This window comes from Kogia breviceps, chromosome 3 (genome assembly GCF_026419965.1).
Source record: "Kogia breviceps isolate mKogBre1 chromosome 3, mKogBre1 haplotype 1, whole genome shotgun sequence".
Lineage (NCBI taxonomy): Eukaryota > Metazoa > Chordata > Mammalia > Artiodactyla > Physeteridae > Kogia > Kogia breviceps.
This window is the reverse complement of record NC_081312.1, coordinates 138,560,695-138,579,768: the sequence shown is the minus strand read 5'-3', so window position 1 is coordinate 138,579,768 and position 19,074 is coordinate 138,560,695. Positions and strand designations below refer to the sequence as shown.

Here is a 19,074-nt window from a genome sequence, read left to right as displayed (position 1 = left end):
CATGAAAATTCTAGGCCCTGTAAAAGTTCTCTGTCAAGTCAGACTTGGAGTAACATTTTGCTGTATTGTGTGGGCATGCCCTTGATATCTGTGTAGTTTCTTAGGTAGCTGGTACCTTGTGGAAGGGATTGGGGAGCACATGCAGCTCTAAGACACCTCACATGTGTAGAGCGCCTTATGGTTGTTTAACAACAGATCTGCAGGAAGACAGTTGGTAGCCTTTACTAATATAGCAGTCTCTTTTCTGAGTAGTTTATTACATGTTGGGACACAATAGCACTTTTGAAATGAAAGAAACTAGCATCCCAAAGACTTCACCAGCAGTGTCAACACATGAGCTGTCTTTAGAAGCTAACCCAGTACACTGTGGGTGATTTCCATGCCTGGAAATAATTTGCATCTGGGGTCTTGACCCTTCCCAAATGCCTTGTTATTTATATCTGCTTTTTAAATAACAGATGATCATTTGTCTGTAGGGTTTGTACTGGCAGAGGCAACAGCCAGTTAAGTCTTAAGTAAACTGCCCAGGTGCTGTGATGGAAAGAACCTTAGAAAATATCTAAATAAGCCTCAGAACTCAGAGAATACATACCGGAAATAAAAGCTAGTGCAGGTGAGAGATGTGAGCCTTTTGAACATAGAGCATAATCCCCCCCCCCAAAAAAAAGTGAAAATAAGGGTGTCCTTAATTAATTTATGGAATTGAGTATATCTTGAATTCTAGAGAACCAAACTAAATTGTGATCAGACCAGTATGATGAGGCCTGAGAAGCCAGTGAGAGCCCAGGTTTTTCCCGGGGGAAGCTTATGTAGAGATCGATACACCGTAGATACTGCTTTCAGATCTGGGCTGTTACCTACAAGCACCTTTGCCCATCCTGCTCTGAAACCTCTGGGGCAGCAGGTGTTGGTTTCTGGGGTTGAGAACAGATGCTCTGTGTCTTTGTGTGAGCTGGTACCCCCCTGGTGTTACTTGATGATGTTTTCAATTTTATACCACATCTTTTTTCAAAATGGATTGAGGGGACTTGTTTAGCGGATGATATTGAGTACAATAACCGTTCTTCTAGTCCTGGTTAGGTTCTTTCACTGAAGGCCTTCTTTCAGGTAGGGGGTTGGAGTCGGAGTGGCTGTAGAGAACCTGCTCCTCTGACGTCAGAAAGCAGAAAGACTCCATAGGTGAGAACCACCAGTTCCAGGGCTTCCACGAGGCTCCAGGAGGCCTTGAGAAGGGAGGCAGGCATGCCAGCACGTGAGGACCAGGGGACTTTGATGCTAGTCTTACCTCCTGCTGATGGCTGTGACCTGAGCATGCTTCAGCCCTTGTGGTCAAAGATCCCTCCCTCTTCCTATTTTCTCTTCTACAAAGAGCTAGATGAGTGGTTCCCACAGGACTTGCCAGCTTCTTTGGATGGTGGATGGGGTAGAGGAGGTGTTGTTTTTTTATAGGGCAGATTCCTGTCCTCCTTTCTGACCTCTTGAATCAGAATCTCTAGGGATGGGGCCTGGAAATTTGTTTTGTTTTTGTTTGTGTTTTTAAAGTTTTGGCTGTGTCGGGTCTTTGTTGTTGCGCGTGGGCTTTCTCTAGCTGCAGCCAGTGGGGGCTACTCTTCACTCTTTGTTGCTGTGCACGGGCTTCTCATTGCGGTGGCTTCTCTTGTTGTGGAGCATGGGCTTTAGGCACACGGGCTTCAGTAGTTGTGTCACTTGGGCTCTAGAGTGCAGGCTCAGTAGTTGTGGCGCACGGGCTTAGTTGCTCCGCAGCACACGGGATCTTCCCGGACCAGGGCTCGAACCATGTCCCCTGCATTGGCAGGTGGATTCTTAACCACTGGACCACCAGGAAAGCCCGGAAATTTGTATTTTTAATATGCATCTCCTGGTGAATTTGGACACCCAGCCAGTTGTGGGAACTGCTGGACAATGCCTAGGGACCCTTCCAGCTAAACATCTGAGACCCCGTTTTGTGGACCACCCACAGGTCTGTTCTCTGTGTTGCCCCCTGTCCTGGCTCCTAGAACAGGTCTTCTTTCCCAGTTGTTGTTCTGGTGCCATATATGAGGCCTATTGACTGGTGCTTCCGTAGGACACAACCCCTAGGACACAACCCCTAATGTACGTTCTACAAAATGCTCTTGGGGAAAAGGAGTTAATGACTTTACAAAATAGTATCCAGAGCTAAGGGAAAGAACGGTTAGAGTGGAGGCAGTAAGAGGGAAGATTTGGATTGATGGGTGTTCCTCTCGGGTAGGGAGATCTTTTGTGCAGAGGCAGGAATGAACATGGGGTGCTGTCTCCTTACCCTCTGATGCCCCAGGTGTGTGGGAGGCCAGGGACCTGGACTGGCCTAGCACCTGGAGGGTTCTTTCCCCTGAGTATAAGCAGTCTCCTCTCTGTGAGTACAAAGTCCTTGAGGTTGGGGCCCAGATCGAAAACAACAGGAAGCTTAGAGTGTGGTGGCTGCAGAAATTGTTTTGAAAATCTTGTTGACATTTCTCTGGCTGCAGCACCTATAACATGGATATTTAAGAAAAGGGGGAAAAATACTTCTGAGTACATGACCTAGACACTCGCTGAGGTTTTTTTGTTGGTGGTGTTTTGGAGGGTGGTTTTCGTTTTGCTCTTCATTTTAGTTTTCAGCTCTCAGGGTTGCTTGCTTGTTTCTCCCCATTTGTGAATTGAATAGACTTTTCCTAGAAATGGAAAATACAGAAAAGAAATCTGACCTGACCCCAAAGTATACCCTTAGCATATACCTCCTTCCAGTTTTGTTTTGTTTTGTTACGTGGGGCTAAAAACTTTTTAAAGTTCCCATACTTAAGAAATGTGTTATCTCTAATACCCTCATCCCTCCTCCAAAAAAATCCCAACTTTCACCTGCCAGACCTGGTGGAGCCCATTACGAGCTGTGCACCTGCAGTGATCTACTTTGTGGGCCAGTGCAATTGTTAACTGACCTTGGATTCATTTCACATTTCCCCCTGCTCCCTGCCTCCATCAACCAATTATTACTACATAGTTAATTTTTGAAGAGATAAAAGTGTATTTGCATGTTTTTATAAAAAGTCCTTCACCATGATTGTAGATGCCCTAATCACCTCTCTTTCCCAGAGAGAACTTGACTTTCAAAATTTTACAAATCTAGATGAGCAAAGAGCAGAATGTTCTCGTGTTCCTTTACTTCAAGGCCATAATTGCAGACTCTAACTGCATGTGCATTTCAAACTGTGTATCATGGGTCCAGAAACTAAGAAAGTTGCTTTTGTCTCAATTAAGTTAGTTTTACTCATTTTATTCAGTAGACATTTACTGAGCCCATACTCTGTGCAGTGAATTGTGATTCCTTGCACATAAGAAGCTTACAGTTGAGTAAGGAAGACAGGACTGTAAGTAGAGAGCTAGCATAGTCCCAAAGTGCATGTTGTAGTTTTTAGAAAACTCCCAAGTGTCCTAAAAACCCCATCACCCCAGGATAAGCACACATTCAGAGTGGATGAGGAAACAGTACCAGATTAACAAATTCCATCTTTCACTTACGTGCATAATGTTTAAACAGCCATCAGTGCAAGTGTATGTAATGGACCGGTCCAGGCTTGCAAGTATTCTGAGGCTTATAGTAACAAATGCTCATAACTGTAAGTAACCATTGCATCCCCCAAAAAGAAACATCTTATTTCAGATATAGATACCAAGTAAAAACAGTATCTGTACTGCTTTTCTTCTAAGGAGTTTGAAGCTCTTCTTGTAGCAACCTTGACTTGTGAGACATTCCTGTAGGCGTATGTCACAAACGCTTGGGAGATTTGTCTTGGCCCTCTTCCAGTGTGATCAGTTCTTCTAAAGGGGTGCTGAAGGGCAGGGGGCTTGCTGGGTTTTGCTGTGTCTCTGTATGGTGTATATTTTAGAACCACTGAATTTAAAAATATTTTAGTTCCTGAAATATTTAATAAAGCTCCTTTGAGAACACAATCAGCAGAAAGGAGAATTGAGACTCCTGAGTTCGAGTCCTTACTGTGCGGCTCTCGTCTTGTGTGACTGAGCCTGGGTAAGTCCCATCGCCTCTGTCCACACCTCAGGCCCCACCAAGTGAGGTGGCTGTGGTGAAGCTCCCCCTTAACAGGCAGGTAAAGCCAGCGTGTTGAAATCTGTGGGGGAAGAGAACCAAGTGAGAGTGTTGCTGATGGTCCCTTTGTCCGATGAGGATGGTGTGTGTGGATCTGCATATACCCCAAGGTGGACATTCACTGGGTAGATCAATGGATGAATGTATCCGACAACTCCAGAGTTGACCAGGGCTTGTAATGCACTTTAGGGTGGCTCACCACAGGGCCCAGGCTTCCCATCTGGAACCAGTGTTTCAGTCTCAGCCCCTCCTGAAGGCACTACCCTCACTTTCTCTCCGACACTGAAATGCCTTTCACTCTCTCTACCCAGGCTGAAGCTGATGTAGCTTCTCTGAACAGACGCATCCAGCTGGTTGAGGAAGAGTTGGATCGTGCCCAGGAGCGTCTGGCAACAGCTCTGCAGAAGCTGGAGGAGGCCGAGAAGGCAGCAGATGAGAGTGAGAGGTGAGGACCCCTTGTCCAGCCCACCTGTTAGCACAGCCTTTCCTCCTGGTGGAACGGGAGGGCTTCTCTGATCTTGGGCCTCTAAGAATTTTACAGTGGCACTGTAAAATTGGTGGCACTATTTCCTGACTTGATCCAGGTGTAGCTAATGGTTTTGTTCATTTAACATTAGTGGGACACCTTTGTGCAAAGCACTGTTTTAAACCCCAAGGTTACAAATAAGAAAAAGACGCCATTCCTGCTGTCTTAGAGCTCACCACCCAGCGATGGGGATGGACGTGTAAACGGGAGGTTCTAGGGATGTGTTTTGGTTCTTTCATTCCTGCTAACCATGGAGCAATTATGCATTTTTTTTTAAAAAGTTAACTTTATTTTAAAATATACCAAGGAAGCCACATAGCACAGGGAGATCAGCTCGGTGCTTTGTGACCACCTAGAGGGGTGGGATAGGGAGGGTGGGAGGAAGGGAGACGCAAGAGGGAGGAGATATGGGACTAGATGTATTTGTATAGCTGATTCACTTTGTTATAAAGCAGAAACTAACACGCCATTGTAAAGCAATTATACTCCAATAAAGATGTTAAAAAAAAATAAAATATACCAAGGAGGCTTAGGCCGAGGTAAATACAGTATGGGCTGTCAGTGGTCAAATAGCCCAACAAATGAGAGGAAGAGAAAGCACAGATAAAACAGAAATATGATCCACAAAAGTAAATTGTTTTGGACTTAGTAAAGCCGATAAGACACACGTGCATAGGTAAGTACAGTCAGATCTGCATGTCTGCTGAGCATGCTCCCACTATGACCTGGCTCTACCTGACTTATTACCCCAAGATTCAGCCTTGTGGTAGTAAAGGAAAACCAGGGCCATATCAGCCATCGTGTATTCCACAAGGCATTTTCTCTCTTGCTCAACTGTTCAAGTTATTGTACTCATATTACTTGGAAGCACTCCAAGAAAGACTCCACAAGACTAGAGAGAGTTCTGCCCTTCGAGGGATGACAAAGTATTGTGGTGTCTCAGACACTGGCAGTGTGTTTCTGCGCTGTGACCTGGGCAGGTGCACGCAGTCAATCATTTTGTCCGTTTCTCTGTCTTTGAGGTGCATTTCTGCCCCCTGCCACCATGGATAAAGAATGATTTTAGACTTTAGGATTAAAGAAACTCTTTAGCTGAAGTTTTCAGCTCATTATTCACTGTTACTTATTGATTCTTTTCTAATCAAGAGTTTTGGAATTCTTAAAGATGACTCATCATCTCATACAGTGTACATATAACTTAACGGTTTTGTGGCTGGCTTCTTCCTGAAATACACTTGTTAGTGAACCTGAAAGATGGGCAATCTGGCAGTGTTAGACGTTGGAGTAAAAAGGTATTTAGAGATCATTTACTCCAGTCCCCTGGTTTTACAGATGAGGAGACTAGGGTTCAGAGACTGGTGTGGCCTGCCCAAATTCTCAAAGAGAATTTATGGCCGAGCCAAGATGCAGGTCTCCTAAAATACATTGTAGTGCTTCATTTAAAAAAAAAAAAAGGGCTTCCCTGGTGGCGCAGTGGTTGAGAATCCGCCTGCTGATGCAGGGGACACGGGTTCGTGCCCCGGTTCGGGAAGATCCCACATGCCGCGGAGTGGCTGGGCCCGTGAGCCATGGCCGCTGAGCCTGTGCATCCGGAGCCTGTGCTCCGCGCAACGGGAGAGGCCACAGCAGTGAGAGGCCCACGTACTGCAAAAAAAAAAAAAAAAGAAGTGATTTATTTATCTTACTGCGTACTTAGATTTTGGCAAATGAATCCCATTTTAACATAATCTGTTATTGCATAAATCTGTAATATATCATAGGTCAATTAACATTTTCTAAAACTTACCACCATGCTGAAGGATCCAAACGTACACATCAGCATAGAAGATGGTGTTGGTCCTGCCTCTCAACACCTCTATTATGAGTTTTATTAAAGGCAAAACTCAGTTTCTTCTCTAAAGTATAGGTCAACCCACATGAAATGGCCATTTTTGCAGGTCCGATGTGGTCAAATACCAGCAATTTCATTTGGTTCAATCTGATATTTACATTTGTGGCTAAAGGGGTAAGAACAGCTACTTTCTTTGTGGGAAGGAAATACATGAAGATAAGTTTGCTTTCATTCTAACTTTGGTCCATTTTCAAGCTGAAGCTTCCCACCAGAAAAGGGAAGAAGTCCCATTATTCATGCAGCAGGTAAAGCTTGTTGACCTTCCTTGATTCCATGCCTCCCACATTCAAACAGGATCCTCACATGGTACCTTTCATTTCACATTAGCTGCCTGGACACTGTCAACAGTACCAAAAGTGTAAGGTTTCATTCACAATAAACAGAGAGAGGGGAGTGTATGTCTTTTTCTGCCTTCAGCTCTAGAAAGTCTTGTTTCATGGTTTGGACGATAAAAGTAGCTCTGTGCTCTGTTTCGGTCTGTTTCAGCCTGTCAGTTACACTGAGCCTCACAAACCACTGTGGTGCAGGGTGAGTTCGTGGAGGTCGCCTCTAAATCTTGGGTCTTCCTGCATGTCTTCTTTTTCAGAGGCATGAAGGTCATTGAAAGCCGAGCCCAAAAGGATGAGGAGAAAATGGAAATTCAGGAGATCCAACTGAAAGAGGCCAAGCACATCGCTGAGGATGCCGACCGCAAGTATGAAGAGGTCAGATCCTGGGACCCAAGGCCTTGTGGACTCCCAGCCGTGGCCCAGGAGAGGGGGAGCAGTGTACAGCCTTGCGTTCTTCAGTGAAACCATCTGCTTCCTTAGCAGAAATGGGTGGTTTTGAGAAGCAGAGTTCCTTTGTCCTCAGAAAACGGTTCTCAGTTTTGATCCTGCTAGGGGATCAGTTGCACTGGGAAAGACCAAAGCTTTTTTTTTGTGCCCCCACGCCTCTCCCCACTCCCCGCCCCAAACACACACACAAAGACCAGGACAAAAGTTCTCTGGTCAGCGGGCTTCCCTGGTGGTGCAGTGGTTGAGAGTCTGCCTGCTGATGCAGGAGACACGGGTTCGTGCCCCGGTGCGGGAAGATCCCCTATGCCGCGGAGCCATGGCCACCGAGCCTGCGCGTCCGGAGGCTGCGCTCCGCAACGGGAGAGGCCACAACAGTGAGAGGCCCGTGTACTGCCAAAAAAAAAAAAAAAAAAAGAGTTCTCTGGTCAGGAGAAGGGAGAGTTGGGCCTCTTGTGTTTTGTGGAAGGGACCTCTCATGCTGTCACCACGCAAGCAGTTCTCCCTAGTGTGATTCACCTGGCACAGCCCAGTTCAGTCACTGTAGAGACACAGACCATGCACTTGCTCCCTAGATTCATGGAGGCCTTTCTCTCTGTCCTCCTCTCTCTTCAAGGTTCACAGGTGAATCACCTCCTGGTCACGCCCCATGAAAGCAACCTCCTGTGATAACAGAGCCCACATGACTGTGTTAAGGTTTTAGTTTTTCCCTTAATGTACTATGGCTATCCTGAAGCAGCACTGACTCTTCGTCATCATCATCTCCCGTCTCCAGGTTACACTATGCCCACTAATTTTGAAATGCTTCCTAGGATCCCTTCTCTCTGGTCCTATCTTCCACTGACCTCGTTAGTCACCTCAGCAGTTTCTCATGTCAGCCTCTCTTGCTGTTTCTGTTGGCATTGGTAGCCTGCTGCACACAGAGGGAGTCGAGGTACAGAGCTCTAGATGGATGGAGTTCTCAGGATTATTTTCAGTCTTGTCTTGCAGCCCCGCCTTTTCAGCATAAAAGGCGCCATGTCTCATCACGCTGCTAGTTTTGAGATTGTGAACTTCATCTCTCTCCCTCCTTCCACACTTGGTCTGGCTGCTATGTAACTATACAGGCCTCACCTAGGTAGGGCTAAAGATGAGCCAGCCCACCCATAACTAACCACGCTGGGTCTTGGTGAGCAGAAGCCTCTGGTCTCCTCTCCATGGGCACGCCTGGTGGAGAGTCGCTTCCCTCCAGTGCACGGGAAAGAGGATCATCTTGTTTGGAGGCAAGAACTCCTAGGGGCTGACGGATCCAGTCCTCACACCACACTCCTCCTCAGCTTGGAAGTCCCATGGTGTGTGTGTTTTGTGTTCTGCTGCAGGTGGCCCGTAAGCTGGTCATCATTGAGAGTGACCTGGAGCGTGCAGAGGAGCGGGCTGAGCTCTCAGAAGGGTAAGCGGGCCCGGCGCCAGGAGGCTGTGTGTGGGGTGCTGCGGAGCAGTGACTAAACAGCATGACCTTCTGGCAGCTGCACATTTACCTGTTTCAGCTCCGGGCTCCTTTAAGTGCTCATTTGACGGGGATGAGCCACGAGTATGGAACACGGAGGACTTGCGTGGGGTGTCTATGTATGAATGCGTGTATCACTGCATGCCTTACCTGCACACTGATTTTGAGAATGGCCTTGTGCATTTCCTGTGTCCACTAACAGCCAAGTTCGACAGCTGGAAGAACAATTAAGAATAATGGATCAGACCTTGAAAGCATTAATGGCTGCAGAGGATAAGGTACTGATGGCTCATGTATGGGTTTTAGGTTTAACGGCAACCCAGGCGTCTTTCAGCTTCCAATGCCTACTGGTTCATTTTTATAACGACTGCACCTTCACTACACCCTCTGCTATCTTATACCTTGCTTTAAGTGCTTTCTTTGGGTCCTTTATACTCCTTTGTTTTTCTTTCATAAATGCTCTCTGGTGCAGCCAAAAAAGAAGCCAAATTATCACACTTCGAGGTTGTTGGATTTTGTCACCCTGCCTTTCTGCTGTTGGAAGGTCGGGAGCAGTGTCCATGGCAAAATTGAGTGTTTTTAGTACCTTGATGATTTGGCTACTTTAAGGCAGCCCTTTGTTCTCTAGGACTCGGTTTTCATTTTTTTCCCGTCCCTCTCCTTTTTCTCTCCTCCTTCTTTGGCTTGTCTCCCACCCTTTCTACCTCTGATCGAAAACGTTAGCAAATGTGCCGAGCTTGAAGAAGAGTTGAAAACTGTGACGAACAACTTGAAGTCACTGGAGGCTCAGGCTGAGAAGGTAGGCCAGGAGCACAGCATGGGGGAAAGGCATCTTTAAGAACTGCTCTAGAGACACCCACTTTTTCTCTTCTGGGGCCCTGCCAAGGAAAGGAATAATCCATTAGACACTTTAGCAAATGGCGTCATTTTGAGGCAATTTCCTGATGATTATCAATAACAGATTCTTTTTTTTTAAAATAGAGAATCTATTTTATTTTGAGTATGTGAGTCATCTGTAACAATTTAATTTAAACCAAGTGCCAATTGGATAAGTTATCTTGTTCTTATCCCATGTAAAACAATAGGCAGGAAAACAGAGAATGCATTGTTGTATGCCATTTGATATCAGAGGTTCCATTACCTCCTAAGAGATCCTCAACATCTGTTGGCTGGGCTGACACTTTCGTTGTATTAGAAGACCTCAGTATAGGGTGAGCTATGGCCTGACATCTGGAACATTCTTTCTAATTACAGTACTCGCAGAAGGAAGACAAATATGAGGAAGAGATCAAGGTCCTTTCTGACAAGCTGAAGGAGGTAATATTAAGGGTGTTTTGGACAAAGCCAGCTGGATTGAGTTTGTTTTTACAGACCTGTTCAGGGCTTTTTCATTGTAAAGTTAGAATGATCCAGGGATTTTCAGGGGTGGTCTTGGAGAATGAGCTGTGTTAGCCACCTCTCACTGTGGTGATTGACTGGCAGTTGGTCTCAGACCCCATTCATGGGTGCCAGGCTTGATTTTCATTCTCTAGTTTCTCTCTATTTGTAGCTACCAGAAATCTAAAACTTACCAGTTCTGATTGAAATAAATTGAATTATTGCAGGCTGAGACTCGGGCCGAGTTTGCGGAGAGGTCAGTAACTAAATTGGAGAAAAGCATTGATGACTTAGAAGGTAAGATCTTAGGTTTTGTTTTTAACTTAATCCTTACGGCTGAGTGGTGACCTGGCAAAGTCATTTTCCAATCATTGCATCCTCCTTGGTGCACTTCTTTGCTCTTGCACATTCTTCCTGTCTGCCCTTTGGGGTTTTCATTCCGTGGCTCTTAAACTCTCTGTTCACCAGATGACCATTAGCCACCAGACGGGGCCCATCTCTTTTTGTAACAGTAGATGCCAGACGGCTCTAATGCACACTCTTCGGAAGTGTGGCAGGTTTATTTCTCACCGTGAGTGAGTTGGTCATAGGTGAGAATGACTGGTGTGTTTTCTGTCTTTAGTGGTATCTCCTTATTGCCAGAATGGTATGGATTTGTTTTTAGGCACAACTTATCTTCCCACAAGTGCAAATTCAATGTAAGGGTTTGGATTTTTTTTTTTAAGTTACTAATCATCTTGGCATGTGCTGTGTATCCTGACGGGGGGTGGAGGGTAATAGAGCACTACACTTTGACATTATACTTCAGCACTTCTCCACTAAGATACTTAGGTTTTATTTTAGTCACACCCTCTCTGTCTCTCAGAAATCCTAAATGTTGAGCTCTGAGGCTGTGAAAAAGAAAGAAAAAAATATATAAAATATATACATCAAAGGCAGAAGTGGCTAGAGAAGGGACTGGAGGTTGGTGCAGATGATAACCAGGCTGCTGGAAAAGAGAAAATGACAAATGGTTGCAAAACAATCTGCCAAATTGCAGCAGAGTATGAAACCTTCATCATTAGAAGAACTGAATTGCAGACTTGGCACAGCAACACCATGAAAAGCGTGGCTCTCCTCGCTTTTCAAGGCTCCTGGACCAGCGAGGGCAGCTTGAGTGGGCGGACCACAGGAGTAGTCTGGATGGCACCGAGAAATCCATACCCCAGTGGTCTAGTTTGGTCCGGAAGTCAGTGGTTTCAGGATGGAGCCAGATAAGGATTACAGACTGTAGTCACAAATTGCTTCTTCAAAACAATGCCCTTGGATATTTTTTTCCACTGTTTATAGTGGCAGGTGGCTGACTACTCCAGTGTAATTAAATTATAGCTCTATAGAAGAAAGATGTTCTATTACCCCTCTCCCAACCAGGAGACAGCCTTCTGTGGTTTCGTTTAGGGTTTAACATGGTTTACTGATATACCTGCCGTGTTTGTTATGATTTTCATATTGAGTTTCTTGTTTTATTTTCTAATGGGTTTTGTTCTTTTTGTTTTTGTTTCAATTTTATTAAAAACAAAACGCACGCCTCCTGCATTGGCCACCTGCTGCGGCACCAATTCCTTCATGCATTGCCCTTTTCTTGCTGCTGTGTCGGGGTGGTGTCCATGCCACCCTCACTCACCCTCCATCTCTTGATCACTCTCCATGTCCTTGCACCTCTGCCTTCCACTTCCTGGTCATAGACGAGCTGTACGCTCAGAAACTGAAGTACAAAGCCATCAGCGAGGAGCTGGACCACGCTCTCAACGATATGACTTCCATGTAAATGTTCATCCACCCTGCCTGCTCACACCCGTGCCCTCATGCTAATATGATAAATTCGCCACCACTCCCTTCTGTATCTCCAGAATCTCCATCTTTACACCTTTGTGCTCACTGTCTTTGCATTATCTAGGATAGTCATTGTTTTTTCACATTCTACTAACATAAAGGCCAAGTAGATTGTCTGTCTATACAAACCATTTTCCTTTCAGAATCCATTCATTTCACATTGTCTCAGCTAGATCGTTCCCATGAAGCAGTGAACTGGAATATGTGTGACTTGGGCACTGTCCTTTTAGGAAATTAAACTAGGCTCAAGTAGAATTGGTAGGCCACGCAATTGTGCAGGAATTTCCCAAGAAATACCAAAAGGTGGTTTCCTGAGATTCAATTAAATACAATGTGAACGTTTTTCGTAAAAGAAATAATAAATTTAAGGAACCCAACACTGTCAGATGACTGAGGCTCTTAGAGAAGGGAAATTGATCCAGAACAGCATAAAGAATGTTGCTGTAAAAAGTCACATCTTCCTTTTAAGAATTGTAGACAGAAATGAACCCTCTGCTGGGTAGCCAAGCCTTTAATTTTCTGTTTATATAAAAGAATTAACATACAAGCACCACAACCTGTGTCAAAGAAATGGGATATAAAACACAGATTGTGTTATATGAGTTTGGGAGTTAATGGCCCAGCTTTTACTACTGCTGGGCAGTAAGAGTGGAGTGTAGATAGTCTTAATCTCACGAGGACCTGGAGCATACACGTCTAACTTACATATTACTAACCAAACCTGAATGTTAAGCTGGTTCTGCCCCTCTAAATTCTAACCTGGAATGTTTCACAGAGGCTTCCTGTTAATCTCATAGTTGGCACTGAATTCCATGTAAACTGGAAATTTCAATTTCCTGGCCCACCTGTCATTCCTTTACCCATGCAGAAAAATGGTAGCTTGAAGAGTGTTGGCAAGTGCCTGCTACCTTATAGATTATAGAATTGCCACACTACCCCTTGAGACATGACTGTCACCATGGAAACTAAGAGAATTCCATCCTCTCTTCCCTCATTTGTAAATGAGGGGATGGATCAGATCATCTGTCTCTCAGTGCTAAAATGTGGTGATTCTATGAGAAAAACTTTTAGCATTAAGTATGGTTAACTATTCTGAAAGGTGTGTTTAGCTTAAAATCTGTTTTTAAGTTCTGTTCATGGGTCTTTTGCAATGAAACTCCCCCAGAAGGGGCTTGTGCTGGCCTCGGGTCCAGACACTGGTGGGCAAGGATTGACATCCTCCCGTAGGTGCGGCTGGCAACGGGTTTTGCATGTCTGCTTCTTACCTGTGTTTCGAATGCTGCCCTCATCTGTTAGTTTAGCTTCCCTGTTTTCCATTGTGCCACTTTTTTCCTTTCTCTCCCACCTTTTCTCTTCATGCAGATAAGTCTCTTTGCTTCACTTCTCGCACGACCCCTTCATCAAGCTGGATGTCCCTCCTCTTTGAGTTCTGCAGTTTGTCTGTTCTCCAGCTGACCCTGGTTCTTTCTTTCCACATCCTGCCTTAGGGCCAGGCACACACTGTGCTTCCTATTGTACAGAAGCTCCTCATTGCAGTGTAAAATAAACACTGTGTAAGCTATTTCTGTTTGCTATTCTTTTTACTTCTTATTTATTGACATTTTAGTTTCAACACTGAATAAAACTCCAGATCTTCATCACACATATGAGGGTTAATTTTTGGCTGCTGCTTTGCTCTTCCCCCCCACCCCCCATTCTGAACATCATACGTTAATACCAAGAGACTCTAAAGCAGTAGTTCCTTGTGGAACTTTTTTAAAAATACCCATGCCTGGGTCCCTCTCATAGTTTTGGTTTGCAAAGGTTAGAGTGAGGCCTGGGCATGTGTGTCTTTTTAGGGATTGAGATGGCCCTGGTATGTAGTACGGGTTGAGAGCCTCTGCACAGGGGATGTTGCTTGTTGGAGCCGGAAGATCTGCTTTGAGCAGTGCCTTCCTCTGCCAGATGTTTAGTTGGGATGTGGTGAGCCCTCTGTGTTGCTGTTTAGACAGCCCTGCTTGGGAGGGTGTGGCTGCCACCTCACATTGCCAGGAACTTACATATCAGAAAAGGTGAAAAGGAATGTGGATTCAAACAATGTAAGTTGAGGTTATTGTTGATCATCCTTTTACAGCACAAAGAACAGTTAAAGCTTTTTAAAAGTATGTTCATTCCTCAGCCACCTTCGTTTTGATCATGAAATGACATTCTTAGGTTTTAGGAGCATACGATATGTTCAAGTCAAGGTTTAATTTTGTGCTCTTAAAGCACACCATGTATTCTTTAGGAGGGGTTGTACTTACAGTAAATCTTTGTGATAATTAACTTTTTTAAAATTTGTGAACATCTTTAAAGCATAGCCATTAAAGTTGGTTCTTTTTTTTAACCCCTTAAAAATGGTAGAAATTGTTCAGTTATAGTTTATCAGTTATATTTATAAATTCAAAAACAGCAATTAAGTGATTTTTTTATAACACATCGCAAAATTAGAACTTAAAAATGATGTGGACTTTTATTTCTTAATTCTCAACATTTCTCCATCCTCAACAGTCTGGCTGTATTTCTTCTGTGTTTTCAATGTGGGTGACCTTCATCTGTTTGTGTATAGTTTTTCTTAGCCTAAGAGTGTTTATATACCCCTGTGTTCAAGTAAATTTGGACAAATTGAAAATGTCAGTCACTCTACAAAACCTCAGAAGAGAGTAAAAATACTCTTTTTAAGAGGTAAGTGAATTTAGTAGTGGTATAGTGGACTTTTAAAAATTTATAATTTAGACAGTGTCTCTCCCTTGAGAGTGTAAAGTCATCAGTAATTTTTTGTTTATCTTTTCCTAAGGCTTCTTGGGCCTGCTTTTGACTATGATTCCTGCTTTGTTCTTTTAAAATTCAGAGTAATAGAAGTGGGCCCTTCTCTGAGTAACCCTGCTTCCTGCCATAGATAAAATGACAAGTCTGAAAATTCTGCTGAGCAGATGTTCAGTTAATTTTGGAGTCACATCTGTTTTTTGAAAGCCCTTCTGGAGATTTTCCCACTTCCTATAAGTATATTCTACAAGGGGAAATGGGAAACTGATGGATTGGAAGGCAAATCTGGAATAGCCCAAGAAGGTATGGGTGCACAGGAGGATAAATAGCTTTTTGATTTTATCAAGAAATTGTTGGGGCCCAGGCTTCTAGCTCAGAGGGTCAGGCCATATGTAGAGGCAGCTGCTGCAAGAGCCTTGGTTGGACCAAACCCCAGAAGCATTGCTTGGCACTAGACATCCCAGACGTTGCGGAGGTAGAACAGGAGGGAGGAATATTTGCAAACATATGTGTTTCAGGCCCCCCCAGGCACACCAGTTCCATGGCAGCTGAAGTGGAGCAGGTCCAAAGGAGAATGTGGTAGGGACAGCTGTCATTTAAGCTGCATTCACATTGACCCTCTGGATTCTCTGGGATTTCTCCAGAGTTCTTCCATCCCAGCTTGGCTGTACATTGGCTCAGCAAACTAAGACATCCTACCTGCCTGTGGTGGTATCTCCCACGCGATAGTGTGAATGTGCTAGTGGGGTATAGATTTTGCACACACACACCCCCCAAACATGCAAGATACCATGAAAGGTAGGAAGGATGTGGTAAAGAGATGAACCAGAAATGTTCTTTGCCCTCAATGAGCTGGCTATCTTGTGGGAAGATAGATGAGGGAAGCAAGTCTGAACTAACAGGTGGTGTGCATTTAGAGTCAACAAGGAATAGAGACAGTAATTCTGACTGGGCGCTACCTGGAGGAGGTGACATTTGACTGGGGTTTCGAATATTCAGAAAAGTTAGATCAACAAAGAAGACAACACAGCAGATATTCCAGGCTAGAAAGCACAACGAATATAGCGTATTCCCCATCTCCTACCATACATGAGAGAAAATTAAAATAAGAATTGATCAATTTCCCCACAGACCTGGGGGCTAGAGATGGAACATTTTTCTTTTCCCCAGGGTATAGGATTATCGCTTTTCAAAATCATTAAGTTAGAGTTTTGTGGGTCTAGGTCGTCACCGTCATCCGAAACAATAATGTATTCTCCAGCTTTTCATGGTAAGTGCCAGGTTCTTGTCCTTGTTGGGGCATCCCCTGGACCACCAGTTACAGACTGACTCCAGTGGCTGCCTTCCTTGCCAAGTGAGCAGATTAAATGCCTGAGTGTAAATGCTTTTCACACTGGTCTCCATGTGGCTGTTTGAGATTTTATTCATTTTATACACGTCCATGTAGCACCAGAGAATGCCATCCTCTTCAGAAGGTCAGCAGTTAAATTTTAAGTCAGTTTTGAGTGGAGATAAATGCTTGTTCTTTTGCTGTTTGAGTAGGGTCACACACCCTGTATCTAGGCTGGACGAGAGTTCAGAATTTGCACCCTGTATCACAGCAACTAGGGGAGGGACAGGGAGCTCAGTTCTGCTGTTCATGCAGCGGCGGTAGCCCCTCTTGGTGCTACCTGAAAGGAAAGCCAGCCCTGGGAGTGGAGATGAAAAGGGTTCCAGGAAGAGGTGAGCAGAATTGGGCAGGTTGAGGTTTCACAGGAAGCCCTCAGCTGAACCCTAGCAAGGAGTGAGTGGGCTCGCCTCCAGCCCTGCCCCTGTTCCTGAGGCTGTTTCCAGAAGCTGCATTCAGCCCAGTTCACGCAGTGGTTTTACTGAGATGCATGAGGAACACGCCCTCTCTCTGTCCTCCTCCTCGGATCCTGCCGCTCTCTTTCCCTCCCGTCCTGCCAAGAGGGGAGTCCTGGCTCTTCCTAAGTCTGCCAGGCCTTTTCCATCCGCCCTTCCTGGGCACAGCACAGCTGACCACAGGGTAAGGGCAACCTGCTCAGCAAGTGACTGGCGCCCGAGGCACCTCTGTGTTCTGTCTGCGAACTCCCTCTTACCAACTCCAGCTAACCTTTCTTCCTCTGCCTCTTCTCTGCTGCTCACCTGCTTGCTGGCCTGTACAGATGAACTCTACCAGCAACTTGAGCAAAACCGCCGCCTCACTAACCAACTAAAGCTGGCCCTGAATGAGGATTAAACTTAAGTGGGAAAGAACCTGGGCTGAATTCTAGGAACACAGCCCATGGGCAGGAAGTCTAAGACTGTCATACCTTCACCTAAAAGGGTTGAAAACGATTCCTTCTGCAGAATTGAACATGAATCAGTTGAAAGGCTGGCCTTGCCTGCATTTTCCTCTCATATCTGGAATAATTAAGTTATCTTTAATCCCCAAACAACTTTTATGGTAAAATTACATCTGTGTATATGGATCAATGTTTATAATCAATTCAGCACTCATCTTTGCAAGAGTAGGTCCTCTTGTTTGAGCTGATACATAATGAGGACCAAAAAAATGTTTTCTATTTCCTACAGAGAACTGAGTCTTGCTTTAAGTTAGAAAGCCAAAGCAGAGGGGTGTGTATGTGTATAAGTATATATATATTATATATAGGATGTGATATATATAATATATATTCCTATTACATATTCATATTTCTAACTTCTAAGTATCTGGTATAGTGTTTGAAATATGATTACCTATGCTTGGGCAAAATAGCTTTTGAAAACAGGAGTTCATGTCAGAAGTCCCTGATTGTCTGAAAGGTATGCTTTTATTCAGTCTAACAGTGTTGTTGGAATCTGGTGAGAATGTCATGCTAATAATAAATAGAACACTGTGAAAATAATAAGAGAATGTCCTACTGGAGTGTGCATGAAACGTGTTGGTAATTTTTTTTTTAATGAGTAACAGAAATAAATCATTGAAAAAGTTGTCAGAAAGCCTATTCACGTCATCTTTGTTTTCTGTGAGACTGTGTTACAACACAACTCTCAGACCTTAACTGCCTGTAACTCAGAAACGTCTGCTGTTAACTTCAGTGCTGCAAGCACCTCTCCCTGTTCCCACGGCACATGACCAGTGAACCTTCACCAACCCCACCTGCATTTTGTCCTCAGTGGATTGTTGGTGGAGGTTCACCTGGCCACTCTGTGAGAACCTGCTGTGCCTGTAGTTCCTTCGGATCCAAGACAGCTTCCCCTTCGTAGGTCCTTGTCTGGAAATGAGTGATGTCTTACAAGCATGCCTGGTCCTAACCATCTCATCCTGTGTTTGTGATTGATGTTTGCCTGCCTAAATGTACAAACCACCACTGTGTCCAAAGCGCAGCTATTCATGACTTAATTTTCTAATCCCACCACAGAGAAAGTGGCTCATGCCAAAGAAGAAAACCTTAGTATGCACCAGATGCTGGATCAGACTTTACTGGAGTTAAACAACATGTGAAAACCTCCTTAGCTGCGACCACATTCTTTCATGTTGTTTTTGTTTTTTGTTTTGTTTTGTTTTTAAACACCATGCTTACCATGAAACCCCTTAAATGCATTTTTATTTACTTTTACCACTGTCACAGATACATCCACAAAGTACCAGCTAGATCAGGGGTGGGAAAGACACACACACACACAGGCAAGCCCGTGTCAAGGCGACAATGATTTAAATGTGCCATTTCCCAAGTTGACGTTGCCACACTTCGTAGAGAGTTTAGCAACACAGTATGCTTAGTCCAGGAATCCTTGCTGAAGCAGAAAATTTCCACTCAAAGTGCCAATGATACATGAACAGGAAGATTAATGTTGGAAACACAATCAGGTGTGGATTGGTGCTACTTTAAACAAAAGGTCCCACTGTGGTCTTTCGTTCAATATTGTACAATTTAGAATTCTGTCCAACACTAATTTATTTTGTCTTGGGTTTAACGATGAGGTGAGACTACAGATCCTGTCTGGCAGAATTCACTAAAGCCAAGGGTTTGTAAGCCAACATGCTCTTCTAAGGCTTCTGTTTTCTTTTAATTGGCACATTTGCAGTTCGTTACAGCTCGTGGGATAGCATGCGATGTGGATTTCCACCATGTTCAAGTGAAAGATTTAGGCACCACGTACAATGGTGAAGAAAAAACATTGTCTTAAGAGTTATAACTGTATGGAAACCTTGTATAATGATATAGAATAAATGCACATTGTAGGACATTTTCTAAA

At 44.3% G+C, this 19,074-nt stretch overlaps 1 protein-coding gene across 21 annotated transcripts in view; it reads left to right on the top strand.

Moving 5' to 3' along the window:
- TPM1 (tropomyosin 1) overlaps positions 1-19,074 on the top strand; it is a 28,357-nt gene extending 9,283 nt beyond the window's left edge. For 4 of the 21 annotated variants that reach the window (XM_059058555.2, XM_059058553.2, XM_059058560.2 and 1 more), the window contains 7 exons: positions 4,435-4,568; positions 7,127-7,244; positions 8,672-8,742; positions 9,523-9,598; positions 10,054-10,116; positions 10,404-10,473; positions 18,237-19,074. In XM_059058555.2, coding sequence (XP_058914538.2) covers positions 4,435-4,568; positions 7,127-7,244; positions 8,672-8,742; positions 9,523-9,598; positions 10,054-10,116; positions 10,404-10,473; positions 18,237-18,319 — 615 coding nt within the window. In that variant the 3' untranslated portion in view covers positions 18,320-19,074. Of the gene's footprint in view, positions 1-4,434; positions 4,569-7,126; positions 7,245-8,671; positions 8,743-9,001; positions 9,078-9,522; positions 9,599-10,053; positions 10,117-10,403; positions 10,474-11,900; positions 11,984-13,410; positions 13,610-16,997 lie in introns of those variants that run through there. The other 17 variants (XM_067029726.1, XM_067029727.1, XM_059058561.2 and 14 more) reach the window with 6 other exon arrangements.